The sequence below is a fragment of the Lynx rufus genome, unplaced genomic scaffold (assembly GCF_022079265.1).
Source record: "Lynx rufus isolate CCGP_SWC_20201006 ecotype Redwood Valley unplaced genomic scaffold, mLynRuf1.p SCAF_32, whole genome shotgun sequence".
Taxonomy (NCBI): Eukaryota; Metazoa; Chordata; class Mammalia; order Carnivora; family Felidae; genus Lynx; species Lynx rufus.
This window is the reverse complement of record NW_025814848.1, coordinates 4381535-4402612: the sequence shown is the minus strand read 5'-3', so window position 1 is coordinate 4402612 and position 21078 is coordinate 4381535. Positions and strand designations below refer to the sequence as shown.

Genomic DNA, 21078 nt, shown 5'->3' with positions numbered 1-21078 from the left:
AAAGCCCTTCCTGAAGTCCTGGCACGCCCCCTCAGCCCACCTGCCCCAGGGACACGGAGGCAGGGGCTCTGGGGCCACAGGGGGAGAGGGGTGGTGCAGCAGAGCCGGGCCCGGGGGCTTTGGCGACCGTGCACCCTCCCGGAGCCACCCCAGGCGGGTCCTCGCCACCGGTCCACACAGTCCACTAAGCACCTGGTGTGCAGAGTCCCTGTGACCGCTGGTCTGGGTCTGGGTCTGCCCACGAGCCGGGTGAAAGGCACGGGGGGGGAGGGGGAACCGATGTCGGCGCGGCCTGCGGTCTCCGTTAGAGTCTGTGCGCTCAGGAAAAGAGCGTCCCCCACATGCCGGACTCCCCATCTGACACAGGAATGATGCTTGCTGACTGTTTAATGAGTAGGACACACAGGCAGGAGACAGGGGCTGAGATGACAAATACAATCTTTGCCAGCACGATTACAACAACAGATCCGCTCAAATACATACAAAGTTTATTAAAAATAGATTGCAAATGAGCTACAGTAGAAATGGGAAGTACAGCAGTTCTGGTGTTTCCACAGTGACGCACAGTCATGACCTCGTCACCCACGGGCGGCCAAACCCACCCGTTTCCAGGTTTACAACCACACACACACACATACGCGCACACACACACACACACACGCCCCTGCATGTAAGTATTTACATGTATGTGCGTGTACTTAGGCGTGTTTGTTCTTTCTACAGATTAACGGAACAGTGACCCCGCTGCGTCTGCTCCATGACAGCAAGTGTGGATTTTGTCCCTGTGAGGCGGCCAGTGTTGTCGAGCTCTCCGGGAGGGGCCCGCTTCTCCTAGAGCTCTAAAGCAAGCACATCCTTCATAAACACGTAGACCAGGTTACTCTCTTAAACGAGGGCAGCGGTGACAGCACACTTCCAGATAAGAACCCTGATAGACGTGAAAAATATTTACACTCGCGTTTCAATGATTTATCATACAGCGCCTATTAAAGTGATTTCTAAGGCTAAAAAGGCTCTCCTCCCTCTTCTGTTTGAAAGCGTGCACGTTTTTCTAACATACGCATTTTGTAAGAACAATCTGGTGCAGAAAAATCCTCAGGATCCCACAGCAGGGCCTTGTCAAATAGAAGCTTTGCTCATAATCCCCACGTAATTTACCATTTTCACATCACACAGTAGAAACCAGAGTGAGATCCGTGTCTGTATCGGCCACATGTTCACAGCTAAAGAAAGGACACTGGTCACAGTAACTCATCAAATGAAAGTTCAGTAACTATCAGATGTGGAAAAAAAAATACTTTCAACTGCCTCACAAGTCACTCTTACAGTATTTAAATCGCAGATGCCATGTCACTGGCCCTTCTTTCCCAGACAGGACATGGATGTCACTCTTTCTTCTCTGCATTTAAAATTTCTGAGCAATAGTTGTGCTCAAAGGTCACTACTGACCCCTGCCCCCCCCCATCCCTCTCCAATATCTGTGTTTCTACCCACATCGACACTGCCCAGCTAAACAGATGCTCTTTTACAGATTCCCCTGAATATTTGAAATATTAACTTCCTAACGTCATTGCCATCTTCAAAATCACCAATGATTTATTAGCCTAACGATAATCTGACGTTTATAAAAATAAAGTATCCTAAGCTTAAATCCTCAAAATTTTCTTCTTGGAGAATTTTTTAAAATCAACTATTTAGAATGTACTGGGAGGGCTGTCCCCGTATGGAAGGAGAGGGGCAGGGTCTCCGATGGGCATCACCTCCCTCCCAGGAGGTGTGGGTCCGAACCGCATCCTGACTGCACAGACAAGACTAGCGAGCCCGGCCCACGAGAGCTCTGGACTCAACGCGCCGGGCGTGTCCTCCGTGCCCACCCTCCTCCGGGACATCTGCAGTTACTACGGAATAGTGCAAACAAGGTCTGGGGGTTCAGGCTACTCCCCGTCCCATCCCTACAGTCCAGTCTGTGACACGGGACGGACGTGGCCTCTCGGCACCCCTGGGGACAGCGGGGGAGACACCCCACTGCCCTCGCCTGCGCTGCACGCTCCCCCTTTCCAGCTTGGACTCTAGAAAAAGCAACAAAAAACGTATCTTCGGGTGAGTCAGATAATTAAGAAATTAGACAGTGTGTACATCGTATAAATGATAATCTCCTGGTAAAACAAAAGGGCTTCTTGGACTGGGACCACCTCTAAATCCCACCCATCTTCCAAACAGCCCTTCTGTGACTCGGAAATGCCGCCGCCTCCTTCTCTCCCCCGACCATCCTCCAAAGCCGCACCGGGAGGACGCTGGGCTGAGCACGGGTGCCATTTCCTGGTCTCACTTTGTGTTCAGTTCGTTTTCCAGTTCTGTTAATTTACGAGAGGCTTTCACTTTATTGGACACATCTTGACCTTGTGAGAACAGCCGCTGGCGCTCTTTGAATGTCAAGTTCTCAGGGGCTCCGGAATTTCCAGGTAAATCTGCATCATGGCTGCATCAGAGGGAAACGTAAGACATCACTGGTCAAGATGGAAATAACTTGTCAACAATTAGGTAACTTTACATAGCGGGCAATTCAGTTCAATCTTTCCTGAGGGAGACTCATTCTCTGTTAAACCAGCCAAGACCCTTCCTATAAATACAATCACTGGGGTTGTATTCAGACCTGTGTAAAAAAAGGGGCAGAATGCCCTCCTGCCTAAAATACTAACTTTCTCCCGACACATCCAACTCTCAAAACACTGGTAACTTCAGTTTTAGCAGGCAGGGGGTTCTTTTTTTTTTTTTCAACGTTTATTTATTTTTTGGGGACAGAGAGAGACAGAGCATGAACGGGGGAGGGGCAGAGAGAGAGGGAGACACAGAATCGGAAGCAGGCTCCAGGCTCTGAGCCATCAGCCCAGAGCCCGACGCGGGGCTCGAACTCACGGACCGCGAGATCGTGACCTGGCTGAAGTCGGACGCTTAACCGACTGCGCCACCCAGGCGCCCCTAAGCAGGCAGGGGGTTCTTAATAACCGAGTTGATCTAAAGAGGGCAGTTTAAAAGCACATAATTTTAACGAGCCCCACATGTACCCAAGAGGCATCAGGATACCTAACTTAACACCAAGTTACAGGAAGACGCTGAAGATTTTCTCCATCAGTTCCATTTCAGAGCTTTAAGAACTGTCTGGGCCAATTTGTTTCTACCACCCGGGTGAGAGCGCTCGGTGGAGACACTAAGCCTATTCGTGCCTCCTGGCTTCGCGGGTGGAAGCAAGCAGCAGCACATCCGCTGCTTCTGAAGGTCTAGGAAGTTCTAGACTAGGAAGTCGGGTACATACACCAGTGTCTGAAACAGAATTCTGTGAGCAACGTGAAATGAAGCAGCCAGCAGGCTCACACACTTGTGTACAATGAGGGACGCCTGAGGTGATCAAGTCTCTAAACTTGCGATCCAGCCTCATACGAGAACGGTGTGAGGAAGGCAGCGATCCTTCCATGCAGCTGTTCACAGCTGTCAATACCTTTTCGCCAGCCTCTCTCTCGGGTCCCGGGAGCCGTCACGGGCACCGATCACTGCCCCGGAAGATCCCACGGAAGAGTTTGGTCCTTTTCCATAAAAGAAAAAGTCAAAGTTAAAGTGCCCGCATACTTCCCAAAACCTTATCATCATCGAGATGCGGGGCCCACAGAAGAAGAGGAGGTCTTTACTGAGTGAAAGCACAAGGTTCTTCAAACGAGACCAAAGATGCCTTGGTCTGCAGCCGGCTTCGCTCAGCGGCCTGCGAAATCCATCACTGCCCCGACAGGCGCTGTGACGGCACAGGTCTTAGGTGGCAGTGCCACAAAGCTCAAACCAGGCAAGATGCAGTCGCCATGAGCTCAGAAGATGAGCTTCGGGGGGGAGGGAGTCACACAGGACAGTCCTGACGGGGGGCGGGGGGGCGGGGGGGTCAGACAGTCCTGATGGGAGGAGCTTCCTTACAAAACAAAGGAGAGCGAATGTAACCTAGCCAGTAACCATGTGACTGAAGGGTCTCTTTTCAGGACAGCTAATGGATTTTTTCCTACATAAATGGCTGTAATTATTGACACTTTGAAAACAAATGAGCCACCAAAACCCCTCGTGTTTGATATAAATGCTGCAGGTACAAACTCACTCAAAATACTCCCCGAGGCAGCACCGTGTACTGAGTGAGCAAGCCCGCGGGACACTCGGCCTGGGTCCCTGGCTCTGAGCCTGGCCCAGCCACTGAGGTGACCGACAACATCAGTCCGGGAATAGCACCGCCACCTTATCTACTCCACGGGGATGTTGAAGGTCAAGAAATGATGCAGAGAGAACTTTTAAATGCATCCCAGTATCATATTGAAAGGTGTGTTAAAATCACAATGCATTATATCAGTACTCTATTATCACACCAGCAAAAAGAAATGTCACGTTTGAAGAACCTTTGGCTTATGGGGATACAAGCCGGAGCACAATACTCAAAATATTCAGCCAACGCTGACAGCATTGCGTGTCCGATTAAATAAACGGCAAAGTTATTACAGTATTTCAACATTAAAATCATCCTTTTTAGACAGGTTGCACAAAAATCAATTTTTGCTTCTTTTCTGTAGGACAGGACACGCTGTGCGGACGCGTGCAGTCACGTCTCAGCACAGCACCTCTCCTGTCCCTCAGCAAGGTTCCCTGTGGTCACCGTATGCAAAGTCATCCTCCACAAAGACTCAAAAGATGAGACAGACTGAATCCGTAACCTCAGATAACCCAGAGTGGATCTTCACATTAATTATCTGCAGAATAGAATTTTTTCAATTTTAACTCTAAGTTTTGTTTTAGAAGACATATCTTTTGAGCTTTGTTTTAAGAATGACACTTGCTTCTTCCACTGGTAAAAATTCTTCAAAATTTTCAAAGTTAATCAGAACATTACTTTCAGGAGACTATATATATGAATCCTGCACACTTCAAATAGTTCTCAAAAAGCTCCAGTTAAACCACATTTTTCAATATATTGCTATGCTGGAACGGGATGTTACTTACTCCAATGCATAGCCCGATTCTGTTCCCCCCAGGGCCCAGTGGAAGAAACCAAGTCTGTGTCCTTCCCAGAGTGCTCACGACAGAAAAGTGAGCTGAGCCCAGGGCACGGCCATGTGAGGGAGAGGCAGGGAGGTCACAAGCACCCTGCATGTGGTGCAGACAGCTTTGTACTTTACGAAGGAAGTCTTCAAAGAGGCACGAGCCGGCAGGTGTGGGACAGAACCTCCTACGTGGCGTTTCAGATGCGAAATAAATTAAGTGTTAGCTCGTGGGTGAAAGCCAAAGTGGTCTCGAGTGACCGCCTCGCCACAACACCGCGTCACCGAACCTCATCTGTTCGTGTCGGGACACAAAATATCTAAAGTTCAGTGTGTAATGTGCAAGGAGACTGATGGCATCTCCCTTCAAAAGTGACTATTATCCCACAAACGTCTTTGAGGTCCTACTTTCTAGATGCCGAAAACAGAAGTTTTATAAAGATCTAACTTTGGCTTCTGGGCGGCCCAGCCTGAATATCATGCCGAGCCTTCCAGGGGCACCAGAGCACTGGCGCAGACAGGAGGCAAGACCCTGGCCAAGCCCACTTGTTCCGGAAGAGCCACCATTATGCACGTTTCCGACTTTCCGACTTCTTTTGGAATCGTGAGTCCTGCGTATCACACCACGAGGGTCTGGAAGCCCTCGTGCTCATGAAAAGCACTAGATCTGAGCAAGTTTAGATAGTAAGACGAAAGTCGGGTCTGAATCCTTACGATTTTCGGTTATATCTTAAATATCCCTGCAGTGCTGTCTTGGACACTGGTCACTGCAGATGCGCCTGCGGTGGCCTTCCGGTCCCGGCACAGACAGGACCACTGTCACACTGGGCAGTGACGTCACGGGACATGTTAACTCAAGGTGGCCGTGTGCCTGTTGAGGTCTGGCTAGTGCCGCGATGGCAGAGAATGTCACAGAGCGGGAAGGAGAAACCAGTTAGAGGGAGGAGTGATTTCACAAGGACTGGGTTCCCTGCCCCTGGCGCGAGGCAGCTCGCGTGACAGCAGGGCCATCCGCGCAGCGTGGCACTGACTAGGCCACCAGACTACCACGGAAAGCAGGAGCCATCGTTATGACCCAGCTCGGTAGGGGAACTACTGGGGCAGGTAACTGAGAACAGAGAAGTGTTGCTCATGTTAAAGAACAAAACTTAGTGTGCGTGTGACCGTGACACTACGGCTGAGAGGATCTTATCTTTAGACACCAAAAAGTGTGGAAGAAAGTACTTGTTCAAGTAAGTGTAAGAGTTGTCAGAATAGGCAGAGAACGAAGGCTGAAACAGTACTTGGTGACCGGGGGAGAAGGACTGGGACCCTACAGGCCACAGCCGTGCAGGGCGGACACACCCGGAGGCAGAGACTAGTGAGCAAGCGAGATCAAGAGGCCGGAGCGAGTGCTGATTGGGGCGGCCCCCACCACAGGGGCCGCGCAGTCCCCACTCCAACCACGAAGGAAGACACAGGGGGCTTGACTGGTGACCCCATGACCCCACGCTTTACCTCTACCTTTCGAGTGGCGGGGGTGGTGGGAGCCCGGTGGCTTTGGAGGGGGAGGAGGGGGCCGGCCTGCTCCGGGAGCAGCACCGTGGGCAGCGGCCGAGGGGGGCTGCAGGCAGCCGGAGAGAAAGAGGCCGTCGGAGGCCGGGCGCGGCCGGCGGGGGGGCGGCCGTGGCGCAGGGGCGGCGGGAGGAAGGCGGCCCCGGGACTCGCCGGTGTGGGAGAGCTTGTCCTGACCTGCCAGACTGCAGTCCTCCTCCTCCTCCTCCTCGTGGTACGCAACGAGCCTGGCGGTGTACAGGGAGTCTGGGGACAGGGCCGGGGCCTGCAGGGAGGAGGCGGTCCGCTGAGGTGGGGGAGGAGGAGCGGCCGCCGGGGAGGACGGGGCCGGGGGCTCGTAGCCCCGCGGCAGCGGCGGTCTGCCCAGGCCCGGCTCCTCCGGCTCCAGCAGCCTGCGCTCGGCCTCCGCGTGCTGTCTGCGCCTCTCGGCTTCCAGGCGGCTGTAATAACCTTCTTCCTGTCGCCTCTGCGGGCGGAACACACAAAAGCGCAAAGGTCAGAGTCAGGAGGGGGCCTTCCCAGGGTGCAAAAGGACGCGTCACCCTCTGACCCCGTCTGCACACCCTTGCGAATCCAGGGGATAGGAGAGTTTCGACAGAACGTTCTAGGACAGGACAGGCAGATCCATCCGGAAGCATGGACACACTCAGGCTACTGTGGAATTATCTGACGTGAAACCGCTCCAAAGCATGGACGGACGGACGCTCAGGCACCTTCAAGCTCCAGCTTCCAATCCTACACCACTGTCCCCGTTCAGTTATCCCTCCAGGCCTCTCTCTAATTCTCGGCTGCTCCTGTCTCTCTCCTTCTGTTCTTGTAGGATGTTAACTTACCTCTTCACTGCTGGGTTTAAAGACAAAACCAAACCAAAAACAGGCTCTAGCTGGCTTTCTACAGCCGGCGCCCTCAAGAACAGCCGCCTTGCGCGCGCGCTGCCTCACCGAGCCCCAGGGTCCAGAGAGCAGCCCTTCCTCTACCAGAAGGAAGATGAAGTCACCTGGTTTATTTCCAGTTATTCAGAGAAGTGAACAGAAACCATAAAACATTACTCATTTTCCCAGGGCGACAATCTAACAGATAGAGGTATGCTTTCGGCAGTTCTTAATTTACAGTTCAAACCTTAAACTCCCTGGCAGACAGAAAATGAGAGAGCCAGGCATTAAGAGCAACAGCAACACGATATTCAAATATATTTTGACACATACTGTACATTTTTTTCTGACATACATCTGCACAAACTACAGTTGACAGCGTTAAAATTATTTTAACATTAAAAAAGGTCACAGCACAGTTGGGTTAAAGATTGACAGGTTCCAGAACACATGGAAAAGTGGATGGAAGAGAGGGATGTGAGGTCAAACTGGAAGCTCTGCGTCCGCCTAGATGCCGTGCAGGCTGCAGAGTGCAGCCAACGGGTTTGAAGTCCACTCAACCCAAAACACACAACTAATCTCAGGGACCTTGCTGGCATTCGGGTACAGGCTTCTGGTCCCCGCCGGGAGGTGTGTGCTTATGTCTGCGGTCTGCTCCCCGCCCCCCAGCCCTCCCAGCCCCACACACGGTGACCACGGCACTCACGCTTCCCCTTTCGTGGTCAGGTGCCAGCCAGCCTCGTCTTGGCACTGGACCCAATTTCTCACTTTATCTTCTTACTCTGTGTTGAGACATCTTTTACCTTGTTTTCTAACATAAAAAAAGGGTCTGCTTATTAGGCTGGGGAATCAAATCCAGAATGAGCCCTGCGGCCTTTAGTGTGACATGAACAACAGCCACCTGACGACATTTTAGCAGGAGACCAAAGTATCCCTTTAGTTACACTAAGAGCAGATACAGTGACGTGACCGGACAGGTGGCCCAGCCGACTAACGAGTGGCACGTTCTTCTGTAACAAAGCCAGCCCCTCAATTGTGGATGCTGCGGATAAAAAAACAGCTCATCCAGCTTTTTAGTGACCACTCAACTCTAGAAGCAGTTACGGAGTGAGACCCAAGCGTTACATGACATAGCGGTGAGCTGTGAGGGCTCACGCTGGAAGAGGCCGGGAGCGGAGGGCCTGAGCACAGGGCGCGGGCAGGCCTCCCGCACACGGGCCCCGAGGGGGGTGCGGGCCACAACACACCCCTGCACTGACAAGTCTAGGGGCTCACGTTGCGGAGAACTGATTCTGACCGGGACTTCTCCCGACACAAGTGAAAGACACCGGGGCACCCGGCCCCACTAGCAGAGGCCGCTTCCGAGACTGCAGAAGCTATGTGGACACAGCCGCTGAAGGTCACAGGATGATGCCAAGGAACCGTGAGGGTCTAGAAGATGCAGAGACCGCTACTTTTCACACAGGTATGTGTCCTAGCCTTATTATTCTACTTTCGTCTAGATGAGTCACATCGTTTCTGCCAATCGAGCTCTTCACTAGTTACACATCCAGACGGATCGTATCACTACACAAGGTTTCCTAAAAGCTCTCTCTTTCGGGGGAGGAGGAGCTTCATTAGTGCGGCTCACCAGACTGTCAAAGGAGGAATCAGGAACGAAAACTCCCCACCAGCAGCTGTGGCACCCACGGCCCCCGCCTTCACAGAAGGGAAGCGTCAGAGCGGACAGGCTCCCCCACCCCCGCCACGGGTGCCCTGCTCAGGGCCAGCTGCGCACACACTGCGGTCCCGGTTCTCAGGATGGACCCAATCCGTTGTCATTTTGAAATTCACGTAAAAGATTACTTCCATAAAAAGAATCCACATGTGGAACCAAAATAACAACTCGGGATATTAGATCACATTCTAGTTGAATTTTCCTCGTATCACGCTTTTTTGTAAGCTATCTGACCTGCTGACCGCCAACCAGAATGGAGTACTTTCCGTAAGGAACCTACTTGAAATGCGTGGGGCGAACACACCGTCTACGTCCCTGGTGCTTCACCGCCCGAGCTCCGACCGCACAGCCGCACAAGCACCACCCTCACCCCACCAGGCGGGGCCACGTCCAGGAAAGGGCAGGGCCCCGAGGGAGCGGACCGGCCAGGAGAAGGCTCGGCCACCCCAACAGGCCTACGAGTTCAGAAGCGGGAGAGAGACAGGACTCAGGTGGGAGGACGTGGACACCGTCCGGAGCAGAGGCGGGCGGGCCGGGCCGGGCTCCAGTCTCCGGTCCGACAACAAAGGAGGGGTCCAGGCCCCGTTGTGTCTCGCACGCGTTAGGATGCGTGCAGCGTCTGCCCCTCTGCCCCAGCCCATCCATCGGGTTCAGGCTAAGCCGGGAAGCCTCTAGCCGCCCCTACAGGACCATGACCTTGTCTTCGGCGTCTCGCTTCGTCCTCTCCTCCTCCTGCCTGGCGCGGTCCTCCGCTTCCCGCCTGCGCATGTCGTCCAGCTGCCGCTGCCGCCGCCGCTCCTCGTCCTGTAACTAACAACGCAGGGACTTTAACCTCTGCCCTGCACGCTCCAGCAGCACGAGGCGCAGAGAGCACACACTGGCACAAGCAGACACACACACACACACACACACACACACACGACGTCAGATACAAAATACCCGGTTAGATCACCGTGGGAAGACGGCAAAACGTACACATTTCACAGCTCTACGTTTCAAAATTAAGCTGCCTAACAGCACTGTCCCCACAGTTCCACGAACTGCTCCAAGAAGGAATGTGTTTCATACATCCACACTGTGAACAAGCAGGACTGTAGCCAGCTCACGTAAACCACACTCCCGTGACACACGGACCCTCCAGTTACGCAACTACGGGGTGCACTTGGCCATCGTCTCCCCCCCATCCTCCTTCCCTCCGGTCTGCATGCTTGTGGGCTGGGGCACACAGACCTCAGGTCCCTGGGGCGGGTCCCACGTGCCAGCACACAACCCCAGAGGGATACCGGGACCGTGGGCCAAGCCCCTGGCCCACTGACCCTTGGCCATCGGCTTTCTCCAGACCCCATCCTGGACTCCAAGAATTCCTTCTCAGCCCAGGGACACCCCAAAGTCTTGAGCCAAAGAATCTGAGCCTGTATTCGCAAGGGACCTCACTTCACCTCTCTTCTGCTACAACCTCTCAGCCAAGTCAATTGGCCGGTCTCTGAATAATTCTTGTGTCTGGAAACCTACCGCCCGCTCCCCGAAATAGCATAGAGTCAAATTCCTCTATGTGCCACAGGTTGAGAATATCTTTTCTAAAAGGATCCTTGGATTAAACGTACATTTGACCAGAACAGAGGAAAACGCCCTTTTGTTACGGCCCCAGATAACGGCAACTTTGAAAGCTTGCTTCTCCAAGTATTTCCTTTCTGTTCCAGAGCTGGTCTGCGGTAGCACCCAAGAAATGTGCCTCCAGCCGTCAAGAGGAGTTGATTCAAAATTTTAAAAATTAGAACGTAACCCAACGCCATCTAGTTTCATTGTTAAAGCCCGTGAAGGACTCCCCTTAAGTAAAATTGCTCGTGGTGTGTTTCAGTATTTACGGAATTACTGCTTACTGTAGAAACCGTTCACAGCAAAAACAGAAACGGGATTTGAATTGTATTTGTATTTTTTTTTAAAACAAAAACCTTAACAGCTTCACTCCTGCCTTATTTCTGTGGAATAAACACTGCAGCCGATGGGAAAGGAACAAATTAACTTGGCATCGTTAGGCTTTTTCAGGTCAGCAAACAATATTAAAACATCTTAGAAAAAAAAAACCCGCTCCTCAAGAAGACAAATTTACTTAATTTCCCGTTTAGTTCAAATCTAGGCATAAGCCCAGGGGAGATGTTGGGATGTTGGCTGTGAGGGGCTCAGAGCGGGAGCACAGGCTACGGATTCCGAGCCCAAGAAACAAGGCAGAACTGTGAGGGCTCCCGGCCCCCCGGGGTCGCGCAGGGCTGGCCTCCACCGGGGAGCTCCCCCCACCACGGCAGGGTCCATGGCCCGCAGCACCAGTGCGTCAACCAATTTACACTCATCGGTCCGAAGTGTGAGAAACGGCACCCAAATAAAAATAACCAGATAAGCTAGAAGCTGGTATTAAATACGCTACATGGAAGGGCGTAAAAGCACGTTAGCGTTCCGCACAGACTCCCTCGTCGTGCTTCACCTGCCAGACGCAATTAAAAACAGGTCTGAGCAAGGACAACAGAACACGCTAAAATGGCCCGCTGGGTCCTCCACGCTGAGGAGAAGCACCATTTTCAGGAACGGGCACAGCTGCAATTCTCATAATTACAGGTACAGAATGCTACCTAGCAAATCTACAGCAGGCACCTTCTCTTCAAAACCTTCATTCTTCTACATCTGGATGGGGTCGGCGAGGAACCTTCTCCGGTGTTAAGGTCCCCAGCTCCTCTTTTTACTGTTACCGACGAACCCATCCGTGCTGTCGCGACAGAGGCAGTTTCTGCCCACTGCCTGGCAAGCTGCTTCCAGTCTTTTCACTTCCAAAACAAGGCTTTTCATTCTTCATACAGATGCTGCTTTGCCCGACCCTCCTCCCCCAAAAGCGTTAATGACAGGAATGATAACCTAGCCTCTAAACTTACTCCAAATTAGCTCAAAATGGTACGCTGTGCTGTGTGGTCTACTTGCGTTCAGTGCCTGGTAAAGGGCATTTCAACCTAAGCCACACATTTAACACAGGCTGAGCTGCAAGGACAGATTGTGTCAACCTGGGGTGAGACGAAGAGGACACGGGCTCAGTGTTTTACACGCAGAGAATGAAGGGTGGGCTGCTATGGAAGCCACCTGCAGGAAGCTACGTTCGGGGGAACAGGCCTAGATAGAAGCAGCCGCAGTTCTTACAGCAGCCATCAGCCCGAACCACAGCCACTCTCAGCCGAGAACTAAGGCGTGGTCTCAGAAGCCACTGTCACCAGCCTGGCTGGTTCTCGCTACGCTGGCGGTCCTCCCCTCATCTTCAGATTAAAAAAAGAAAACAGTTACACTGTGATCCACAGAATGTGTGTTTATAACTTTATGCCACAGAAGACACTAACTCGTGTCTTTTTTTTTTTTTTTTTTTTTCCCAACGTTTTTATTTATTTTTGGGACAGAGAGAGACAGAGCATGAATTGGGGAGGGGCAGAGAGAGAGGGAGACACAGAATCGGAAACAGGCTCCAGGCTCTGAGCCATCAGCCCAGAGCCTGACGCGGGGCTCGAACTCACGGACCGCGGGATTGTGACCTGGCTGAAGTCGGACGCTTAACCGACTGCGCCACCCAGGCGCCCCACTCGTGTCTTTAATGTACAGTAAAAACTCCATTAAGGGAGACGATCTTGTTGTGATATCTGAATACAAATCAGGGTCAAGGTGTCCTTTCGCTTTTGGGATCCTCGCTGGAGACAGGACCGGAAGCCTATCAAGGTCACCCTTAAGGCAACAGGCAAGCGTCATCTGCCTATGTTCCCACCCATCAACAATACCCTAAAAAATGTTAATGCCCCGCAGTGAAGGACCCCCACATGCAGGCCGTTTACTGCTACCGGGCTCAGGCACCCGACTCGGGTTCAGCCCACGAGCCCCATGCGGGAGAGGAAGTCTGCTTTGTGTTTCTTCATGGGGAAAGCCATCCCCACGACCCCGGGCACTTGGTGTACAAGTCTCTTCCCTGGGCACAGCCCATGACCCCGCCCGTTCAATGTAAGGACAGTGACAATTTTATCGGCAGCTGTAACGCGTGCGGCTTGGCTGCTGAAACGCTCTGGCTTTGCAGGGACAGGTGAGCCTGCGTGGGGCTGCATGGCTGCACACGGCCTACCACGTACATCGGGAGCTCTCTCGAAGCAACTATCTTGCAACCACACGAGTCTGTGTTCTACTCCAACATGCCAACAAGCTGGCTTTCATTCGAGCATATTCTCCTCCTACTTCCTGGAGTCAAACTGACCCTCCCTGAAGGCAGGCTTGGACACCAGCCTCGGAGCCAGACCCCGCTCACGAGGCGGGGGACTCCGGGGGAGCAGGCAGGGTCTCTCTGCAGGTGCAGCTCTCGGCTGGGTTTCCTACTGACTCTTGCTTGAGGTTTTTATGACCTTGCTTTCGGCTCAGCCCCTCGTATGCCAATTCCTCCAGTCCCACACGAAGACCAGACAGGAAAGCGGCCTACGAGGGCGGACCTGGCCTGGGTCTTCCCATGAGGTCAGCAGTAGAGATGCTGAAATCGGTGACAGCGTCACTCGGCTGGTACCACCCCAAGGGGAGGAAGTCTTCCCCTTGAGCTGTCGGGTCCTCAGAGCCAAGAGACGAACCGCTAAGACGGTAACAGGACAAAGCCTGAGACCAGGCAACTGAGAGACTGTCAGGTCACGTCAATTTCTAGTTGGAAGATAGCTCCTGGCAGGAGTTTCATGAGCAGGAGGCACTGTTGTGCAGCACGATATGAAATAAATATAAACTCAGAAAATTCCGGTAAGAACCTTGACTCTCACTCTTTGCGACACTGCGTGACTTGTCACTACTGGGCGTGCCGCCTCGTCTGCTCTGCCTCCGTCACAGGTTCCCCCGGGGGAAGTGTGTGTAACTGTCTGGCAACCTACGGCAACGGAGGCCCGGTCACACAGCCCGTCCCTCCCTGCAAACTTGAGTGGAGCCGGGTGCGGCTACGGCGGAGGCTGACATCTGCCCAACTCCACACAGCAGGCGCACAGAGGCATGGACGGAACACCAGCACTTCGTGGCCATGGGAAGACCCAGGACGTTTCTCTAAATGACAGGGTTCTGAAGACTCCTGAGATGTGACTTTTTTTTTTTTTTTTTTTTTAACAGGATCACCCTAGTTGCTGTGTTGAGAACAGACTGTGACACAGGGAACAAACGCAGAAGCAAGGGAGTCCCCTGCACTGAGCCAGGTGGGGACAGCAGTGGCTCAGGCCAATGTGGGTGTCGAGGTGGTCAGATTCTGAGAAGTAAAAACAGTTTCTTGATGGAGAGAAAAAGAGGGTTACGGTAACTAAGGCTTTTAGACTAAGCAATTAAAAGAATCAGCTGAAATGCGGAAGGCTGAAGGTAGACAAGGAGCATGTTGGGGGGGGGGGGGACAGTTTCCGAACATGCTGAGCTTTGAAAAGTCTTGTCTGACTGCAGGCGGAAGTGTGGGCCAGGGCAAGTCCTGGGCTAGAAACGCAAACGCGGGTGTCGCTGGCTTCTCCAGTTCCCGGGGTCTGGAGGCAGGGGCGTGGGGGCCCGGGCTGGTTGGGGTGCCGACCACTACAAATCCAGAGGGAGAGCAGAGCCGGTGAGGTGGCCCCCCAAGCTCATGGAGACTGTGGGCTGCTCCCGACAGAGCACCTGCCCCATTCATCCCAGGGTCGTACCCAGGAGACACCATCACAGCCACGCGGGGCGCTGTCCCTACACTCTGCTGGCACTTGGGCCGCCCCCTGTCCCGGCAAGAGGACGGGCGCCTGGCAGAGGCACCTCCCTGTAGACAAGCTGCCAATTCTGACCGAAGGACTCTACCTAAGGACACCGCTGTAAGAACGGTCATGTTTGCCGGGAAATGAGGCTAAGAAATGCTCAGAGATGTGGGGGTTGAGGTCAATAGAGGTAAAAAAAACTACCTTTTAAAGAAAGAAGAACTCTGAACTGTGTCTTCAAAACACAAATCCTCGTGTCCTCCTTCATCCCTAAGTATTGTCTATCTGTCACATAATCTGCACAGAAGAGTCTCGCTAGGCCTACAGAGCTGGAAAATCTCTACCAGCCAGGGCCTCGGGACAGTAGCTGGTGGGCAATGGATGCCCAGAGAGGATGTAACATGAGCATCTCAAACGAAGAATCTGCTCTAGCCGGTATCTTCCGACCGCCCCACCACAGGTGCATGTTGCCATACAAAGAAGTACGGAGAAAACATCCACATTTTGTCTTTGTCTCATGGTGGGGGGGGGGAGGTAACGCTAAAACAAATATGCTCTTTGGTTATCGAGGCGGGAAATGCTTCTGGGAGGGGCTTCTCTGCACAGCGGTCGTGCCACCACACTGTTGAGCTAAAAACGGGGGAGGGGCTGTCATTTGATGAAGAGGCCATTGAAGTCAAACGGAGATTCAGGACGTTTTAAAAGTACTGTCGGATCCCGTCCTTGTTCGTTTAAAAAGTGACTAACAAAAAATGACCTCAAGTTATTAGGAACGTTTCAGCCGGCGCAGAACTCGTGGCCGGTGACACTGATAATGGCCCTGGAGCACCATGGACACTAAACGGTCGACTGAATCTCCCGAACGTGGATACCAAACACACTGAATCGAGGGGCACAGTTGGTTGAGTGCCCGACTTCGGCTCAGGTCACAATCTCACGGTTCGGGAGTTCGAGCCCCGCGCTGGGCTGTGCGCTGACTGTGTGGAGCCCGCTTCCGATCCTCTGTCCGCCTCCCCCCACCCCCGCAGCTTGCACTCCCCCTCAAAAATAAAACATGAAACAAACAAAAACCCTGAACTGACAACAGAATGGGATGTCAGGTATGTTTCGGCAGACGATATGGCTGGTGAAGCAAACTGAAGTCCATGCGAAATTATTAAAGAAAACGGAGTGACATTTACCAAAAAGCTCTCTTTTTCTGCCAACAGACAGATGCCAGTTACATCTTAATTGGCAAAACAACGTGAATACCAATTCAGTTGAGTTTCTAGTAGTCGGTTATTCAAAATCTATCACCAGGGTAACAAAAATGAAATAGGTTATTTGTTGCAGGTTCTTTCGTTTGCTCGCATGTTTGTGACTCTACGTAAAAATACACAGAATCAATTTTGTGACTAAAACCGAGAAAAGGTCAAAGCCATAAACAAACAGTAACACTTAAAATTAACGGAGGAAAGCAAAGAGTAACTAAATCTAAACACACGGAAAGGCATGCTTCTCGATCCCGCAACTACACGCCTGCGCTAGGACGCCCCAAGGAGCTGTGTCTACTAGGAACACAAACCACCACCACTAACAGAAAAAAAGAAAATCAAGACAGGAAAAAAGTACCAAAGGGAAAGAAATGAGAACATACCAAATCTAGAACAGAGATTGCTGGCAGACCAGTCTGCTGCAGTAACAGAGAAGGAAACAAAAAGAAAGATGAAGTGTGAAAAAAAGTCAAGTTTAGACCGTATTCCACCCCACGTGCTCGCTGCTCCCGCGCGTCACCTGCGTTGGAGGACGGCCCGGGGAGCACAGCGAAAACTATGCGTGGACTTCAGGCACCCACAAACAGGAAAATGTCCACACAGCATTAAACACTTGAGTTTCGTTATTATGATACACGGAAGGGACTTTAAAATTCCTCTGAGCTGTTACTTGAGGACTAAGATATTCACCTTAAATTTGATTAATGATGAACACGGAGACACTTTTCACTAAAATTGTAAGAAACTTTCCAAATGTCATAGTTCACGCTATGAGGCTTTGAAATGGTCACTGTGAACTATTTGGAAAACCTGACAGGCCTTTAATAAAAATTCACAGCTAAGAATAATTAGAGAAATACTACAATGCAGTTGCTAACTTTTCACTACGGGGCGGGGGGGGGGATACAGTTATAACAATAAATGTTAACAACGTCTACCTATTTACCATAGACGTCGGCTTTTGGTTCAGTATGAACTGCAGTAAACATCGCTGTTTTCTTGTGTCCCGGGGACGGGAGAGTTGGGCCAGGGGCACACGCCCTGCCTCTAGTGGCACTGGCCAAGGACAGGGAGGGGACCCTGCACGGAGCACTCAGCCAGGACACGGTGGACACGGTGGACACCAGGGTCCTGATCCCAGGGTCAGCGCTGTGCTGAGAATTCTTATGCTCAAGTAATGCATCGTTAACCGGATGCGCTTTGAAATAAAGTAGCACTGAGGGTAAATACAGTTGTTTTTCAGGAGTTTATTACTGGTGACTTGACATTTGGGTGTTCGTTCAGCTGGATGTTGGGTAAAGTCCCACATCCCCTTTGCTGACAAGAAGCGTGTAATAAGAAGTGTGCGAAACGTTTCAGGACAAAACTCACGAGGCAAACCTGAAAAGGGGTCAGAGTCGGCTGTGTGGACTGGTCACTATCTAAGGTCACTCTGTGTCCTGATGTGGAAACATTCAAACATCTGACGTAACAGTTACTTGTTTAGATGTCTGGCAGACAGCATTAAGTAAAAGTGGCAATTAGAAACAAAATCCAGAGGACGTGGTCTCGGCCGTCTCTTCCCAGAAAGCTGCCCTGTGTGAGACCTCCTACCATGTGGTCCACAGCACCGTCTGCAGATTAATACCGGCAAATGCCTCTCCGTTCTGATAGGGTAATGGAGTCTTCAATGTGGCACTTTAACAATCTAGCGCACGAAACTAACACGACCTTTCCTTCCTTTGTTTGATGCGAAAAGCAGAAATTACTTTCGTCCTATGGAGAAATTAAATTAAAACCCTAAGTTCTCGGTGTCTATACTCCCGCTGAAACAGAACGGTTTAGTTTCCTAAGTACCTGCTTCACCGCGTACAGCCAGTGCGCGGAGTGTCCTGCTGGCAAGGCTACGAGAACCGCAACCCTGGAACTCTCAACAGTCCCCTCCGTCACCCACCGTCCAGTGCCGACCATCACGACCTGGGCTGGGCAGGTGTCCTGCCCCCGTTCGTGAAGGGTGCCCTGGCCCACGGTTCTCCCCGTTTGCGCCGCGGCCAAGGCGGCTTCCGTCGTGCAACAGCAGAGCGGTGCCGTGAAGACCGTGTACGGCCCACAAAGCCTAAGATGTCTGACTATCTGGCCGTTTAAGAAAAAATCCTGCCGACCCCTGGGGAGGCCTTCAACTGGCTCCGAACAAAGTAGCGGTTACGAGCTTGTTTTCTCAACTGAAGCGCTAACGAGAAGGACAAATGGGAGTCTGCCGACTTGAACGGCAAAGTTCCACTTGGATGGCAGTGAGCCCTTTGCAGAGAACACGCCCCCCAGCCCGGCTGGTCGTGCGGGAGACGGAGCGACAGGCTACAGGCCAGGGGCCCCCCTCAACCCTCCAGGGCCCCGGGCCGGGAGCGCCACGCGCTCGGGGCAGGTAGCACAGAAACGCGCGCCCACAGCACTTTTCCCCTTTACCCTTGCTCTCCGCTCAGCCTCGAGGCGCTGCATGATCAGCATGGTGTCCACGTCGTCGTCCTCCTCCTCCTCGTCGTCCTCGTCCTTCTGCTTGGACTCCTGCAGTCTCTTCTGGAACTGCCACTCCAGCATGAGCTTGCGCAGGCGGTCGCTGTCCTCGGCGCTGCGCTCGGGCTTGCTCTGGAGCTCCCGGATCTCCCTGCTCAGCATGTCCACGATGTGCATTTGCTGCTGCTTCTCCAGCTTCTCCCTGGCGTCCCGCTTCCAGGGGTCGGGGGACAGGCTGTCCCCCGAGGACAGCTCCTCTTTGCTGACCGTGATGTACTGCAAGTCTCGGCGCTCGATGGTGCGTGGCTGCTGCTGGGGCTGCAGCTCCCGGATGACCGTGTCCTGGGGCCTCTGGAGCGTGGAAGGTTTCTCCGGCTTCGTGTGCGCGACGGTCACTGGGGAGAACGCGGCCGGGTTCAGGGCCTGGGAGCGCATCTGGCCCAGCTTCCGCTCCTGCTCCCGGCGCTTCCTGTCCCGCTCCTCCTCCAGGCGGGCCTTCTCCTTCTCGTACCAGCGCTGCTGCTCCTCCCGTTTCCTCCGCTCCGCCGCCGCCTGGCCGCTGGGAGGGGGCGGGAGGGGCAGGTCCGCGGGGATCCCGTCGAAGTCTCCGGCGTAGTGCGCGGGGGGGCGGCGGGGGCGGCGGGGGCAGGTCTGTCTGCGCGGGCGGGGGGGGCCGCCGGCAGGGGCTGCGCGGAGGCTGGCGTCTTCCAGCGCCCGGGGCCGCTCTTGGTCAGCGTGGAGGCGGGGGTGCCCGACTTGGAGCAGGGGTCCAGGTGCTCCTGGCTGGACGTGCTGGAGCCCACCGAGGAGCTCGGCTGGATCCACACGTCGCTGTCGGACTTGCGATCCAGCACCGCCTCCAGCCGATGCCGCTCGAGTGGGTAAGCTTTATCCTCCCGGAGCTCCTCCTGGGAGCGGGTGACGCGCTAGAGGAAGAACACGGAAAACCGTTATCTTTCGGCCACTTGGAAAAAATTACTAAAAACTCACAAATATCGTACCTTGAGGGAGAAAACATTTTAGGGCAATTGTTTAGCGAGTGGCACACAGAGGCGGAGACCGCCCAGGTCTCTGGCGGTGCGGGGTGCACGATGTGGGGGGGTCAGCGCTTCTCCAGTTACAAAAAGGGAAGGGCCGTACTTCCTTCTCCGCATCACTGTGAAAAGGAGGCGGCGCAGCGCACAGAAACGCAGGTGCTTTACGGACGGCGCCCTTCCCCCCTCTTGTACGGCCGCGTGCACACATCTCCGCTGTGGTTTCCCACGCGACGGACTTCGCGAGGAGGAATGTGTTCAGTCTAACTACGCGAAGAGCAGCAAAATTTACTTCTCCGTCGTAAGGTTCGAAGTAAGAGTAGTAGTTCTCAAATCTTTACTATCTGAGCCATGGTCCCAGGGCTGACGGGCTGACAGACCTGTGCACAGGCCAGGACAAGCCATGAATCCGAGCCTGTCTGTTCCAGTCTTAGAAAGCAAAGTATAGAACACAGTGCCATCGGTCGCTGAACATGAACGTGTATGCGTGTGTGTCAGAGATGAAACGAATACACTGTTTCAAAGGGCTAAGAGGCTCATGTCTGAAAAACGGCATGTCTAAAAGTAGTTTAAAGTGACAGAAATGACTCACTAGGATGTCAAACATTTTTTCCTGTTCTGTTAATGTGTAAAAATTGAAGATGTAAACCTGGAAGGTAAACTGTTTCCCTTTCCTTAAAAAATAAGCCAAGAAAAAAATGAAGTATCACTTGAAAACACAGTAGCCTTATAGAGAAATGTAACATTTACTGCCAATATCTTGCTATAGCTTTACTACAGACACAGAAAGTTTCTTGATCGCTGGACAGTCTACAGGGCACAAAAAGGTAGCTGGCCCTCAACTCGAACAAGGCAGGGGACAGGCGCACTGAACCCTGGGTAGTCAAAAATCCACATACAACTTTTGACTCCCCCAGAAACTGAACTACTAACAGCCTACCGCCGACTGGAAGCCTTTCCCGTGACATGAAGAGTCGACCAGCACACAGTCTGTTTCCTTATGTACTTACTGCATTCTTCCAACAAACCACAGAAAAGACAAAAACCACAAGGATGAGAAAAGACAGAGCACCATGCTGAGAAAACGTGCGTAGAAGTGGACATGAACAGTCCAGACCCACATCATTTGAGAGTCCACCGTAGCAAGAAATGCCCTACGTGTGGAACAGATCCTCCGAAAGCATACACTTGTGGAGTTCACGCCTCCTCCGCGGCACCGCGGGACCCGGCTCCCGGTCCTCCCGGCTCAGGCCACCGCTCTCCTCGAGGACATCGTTCTAGCTCCCGGTGCACACCTGCTCCACCTCTCCGTGCACCCCTGGCAAGTCCTACTCTTATGCTCGGTCATTTCACGATCCAAGTA

The 21078-nt window shown here is 52.8% G+C and overlaps 1 protein-coding gene across 1 annotated transcript in view; it reads right to left on the bottom strand.

Moving 5' to 3' along the window:
• Positions 1-453: 453 nt before the first annotated feature.
• AFDN (afadin, adherens junction formation factor) overlaps positions 454-21078 on the bottom strand; it is a 105552-nt gene continuing 84927 nt past the window's right edge. Inside the window, 7 exon segments of the mRNA XM_047093170.1 lie at positions 454-2479; positions 3497-3581; positions 6792-7080; positions 9900-10013; positions 18634-19308; positions 19310-19352; positions 19354-19607. Coding sequence (XP_046949126.1) covers positions 2326-2479; positions 3497-3581; positions 6792-7080; positions 9900-10013; positions 18634-19308; positions 19310-19352; positions 19354-19607 — 1614 coding nt within the window. The 3' untranslated portion in view covers positions 454-2325.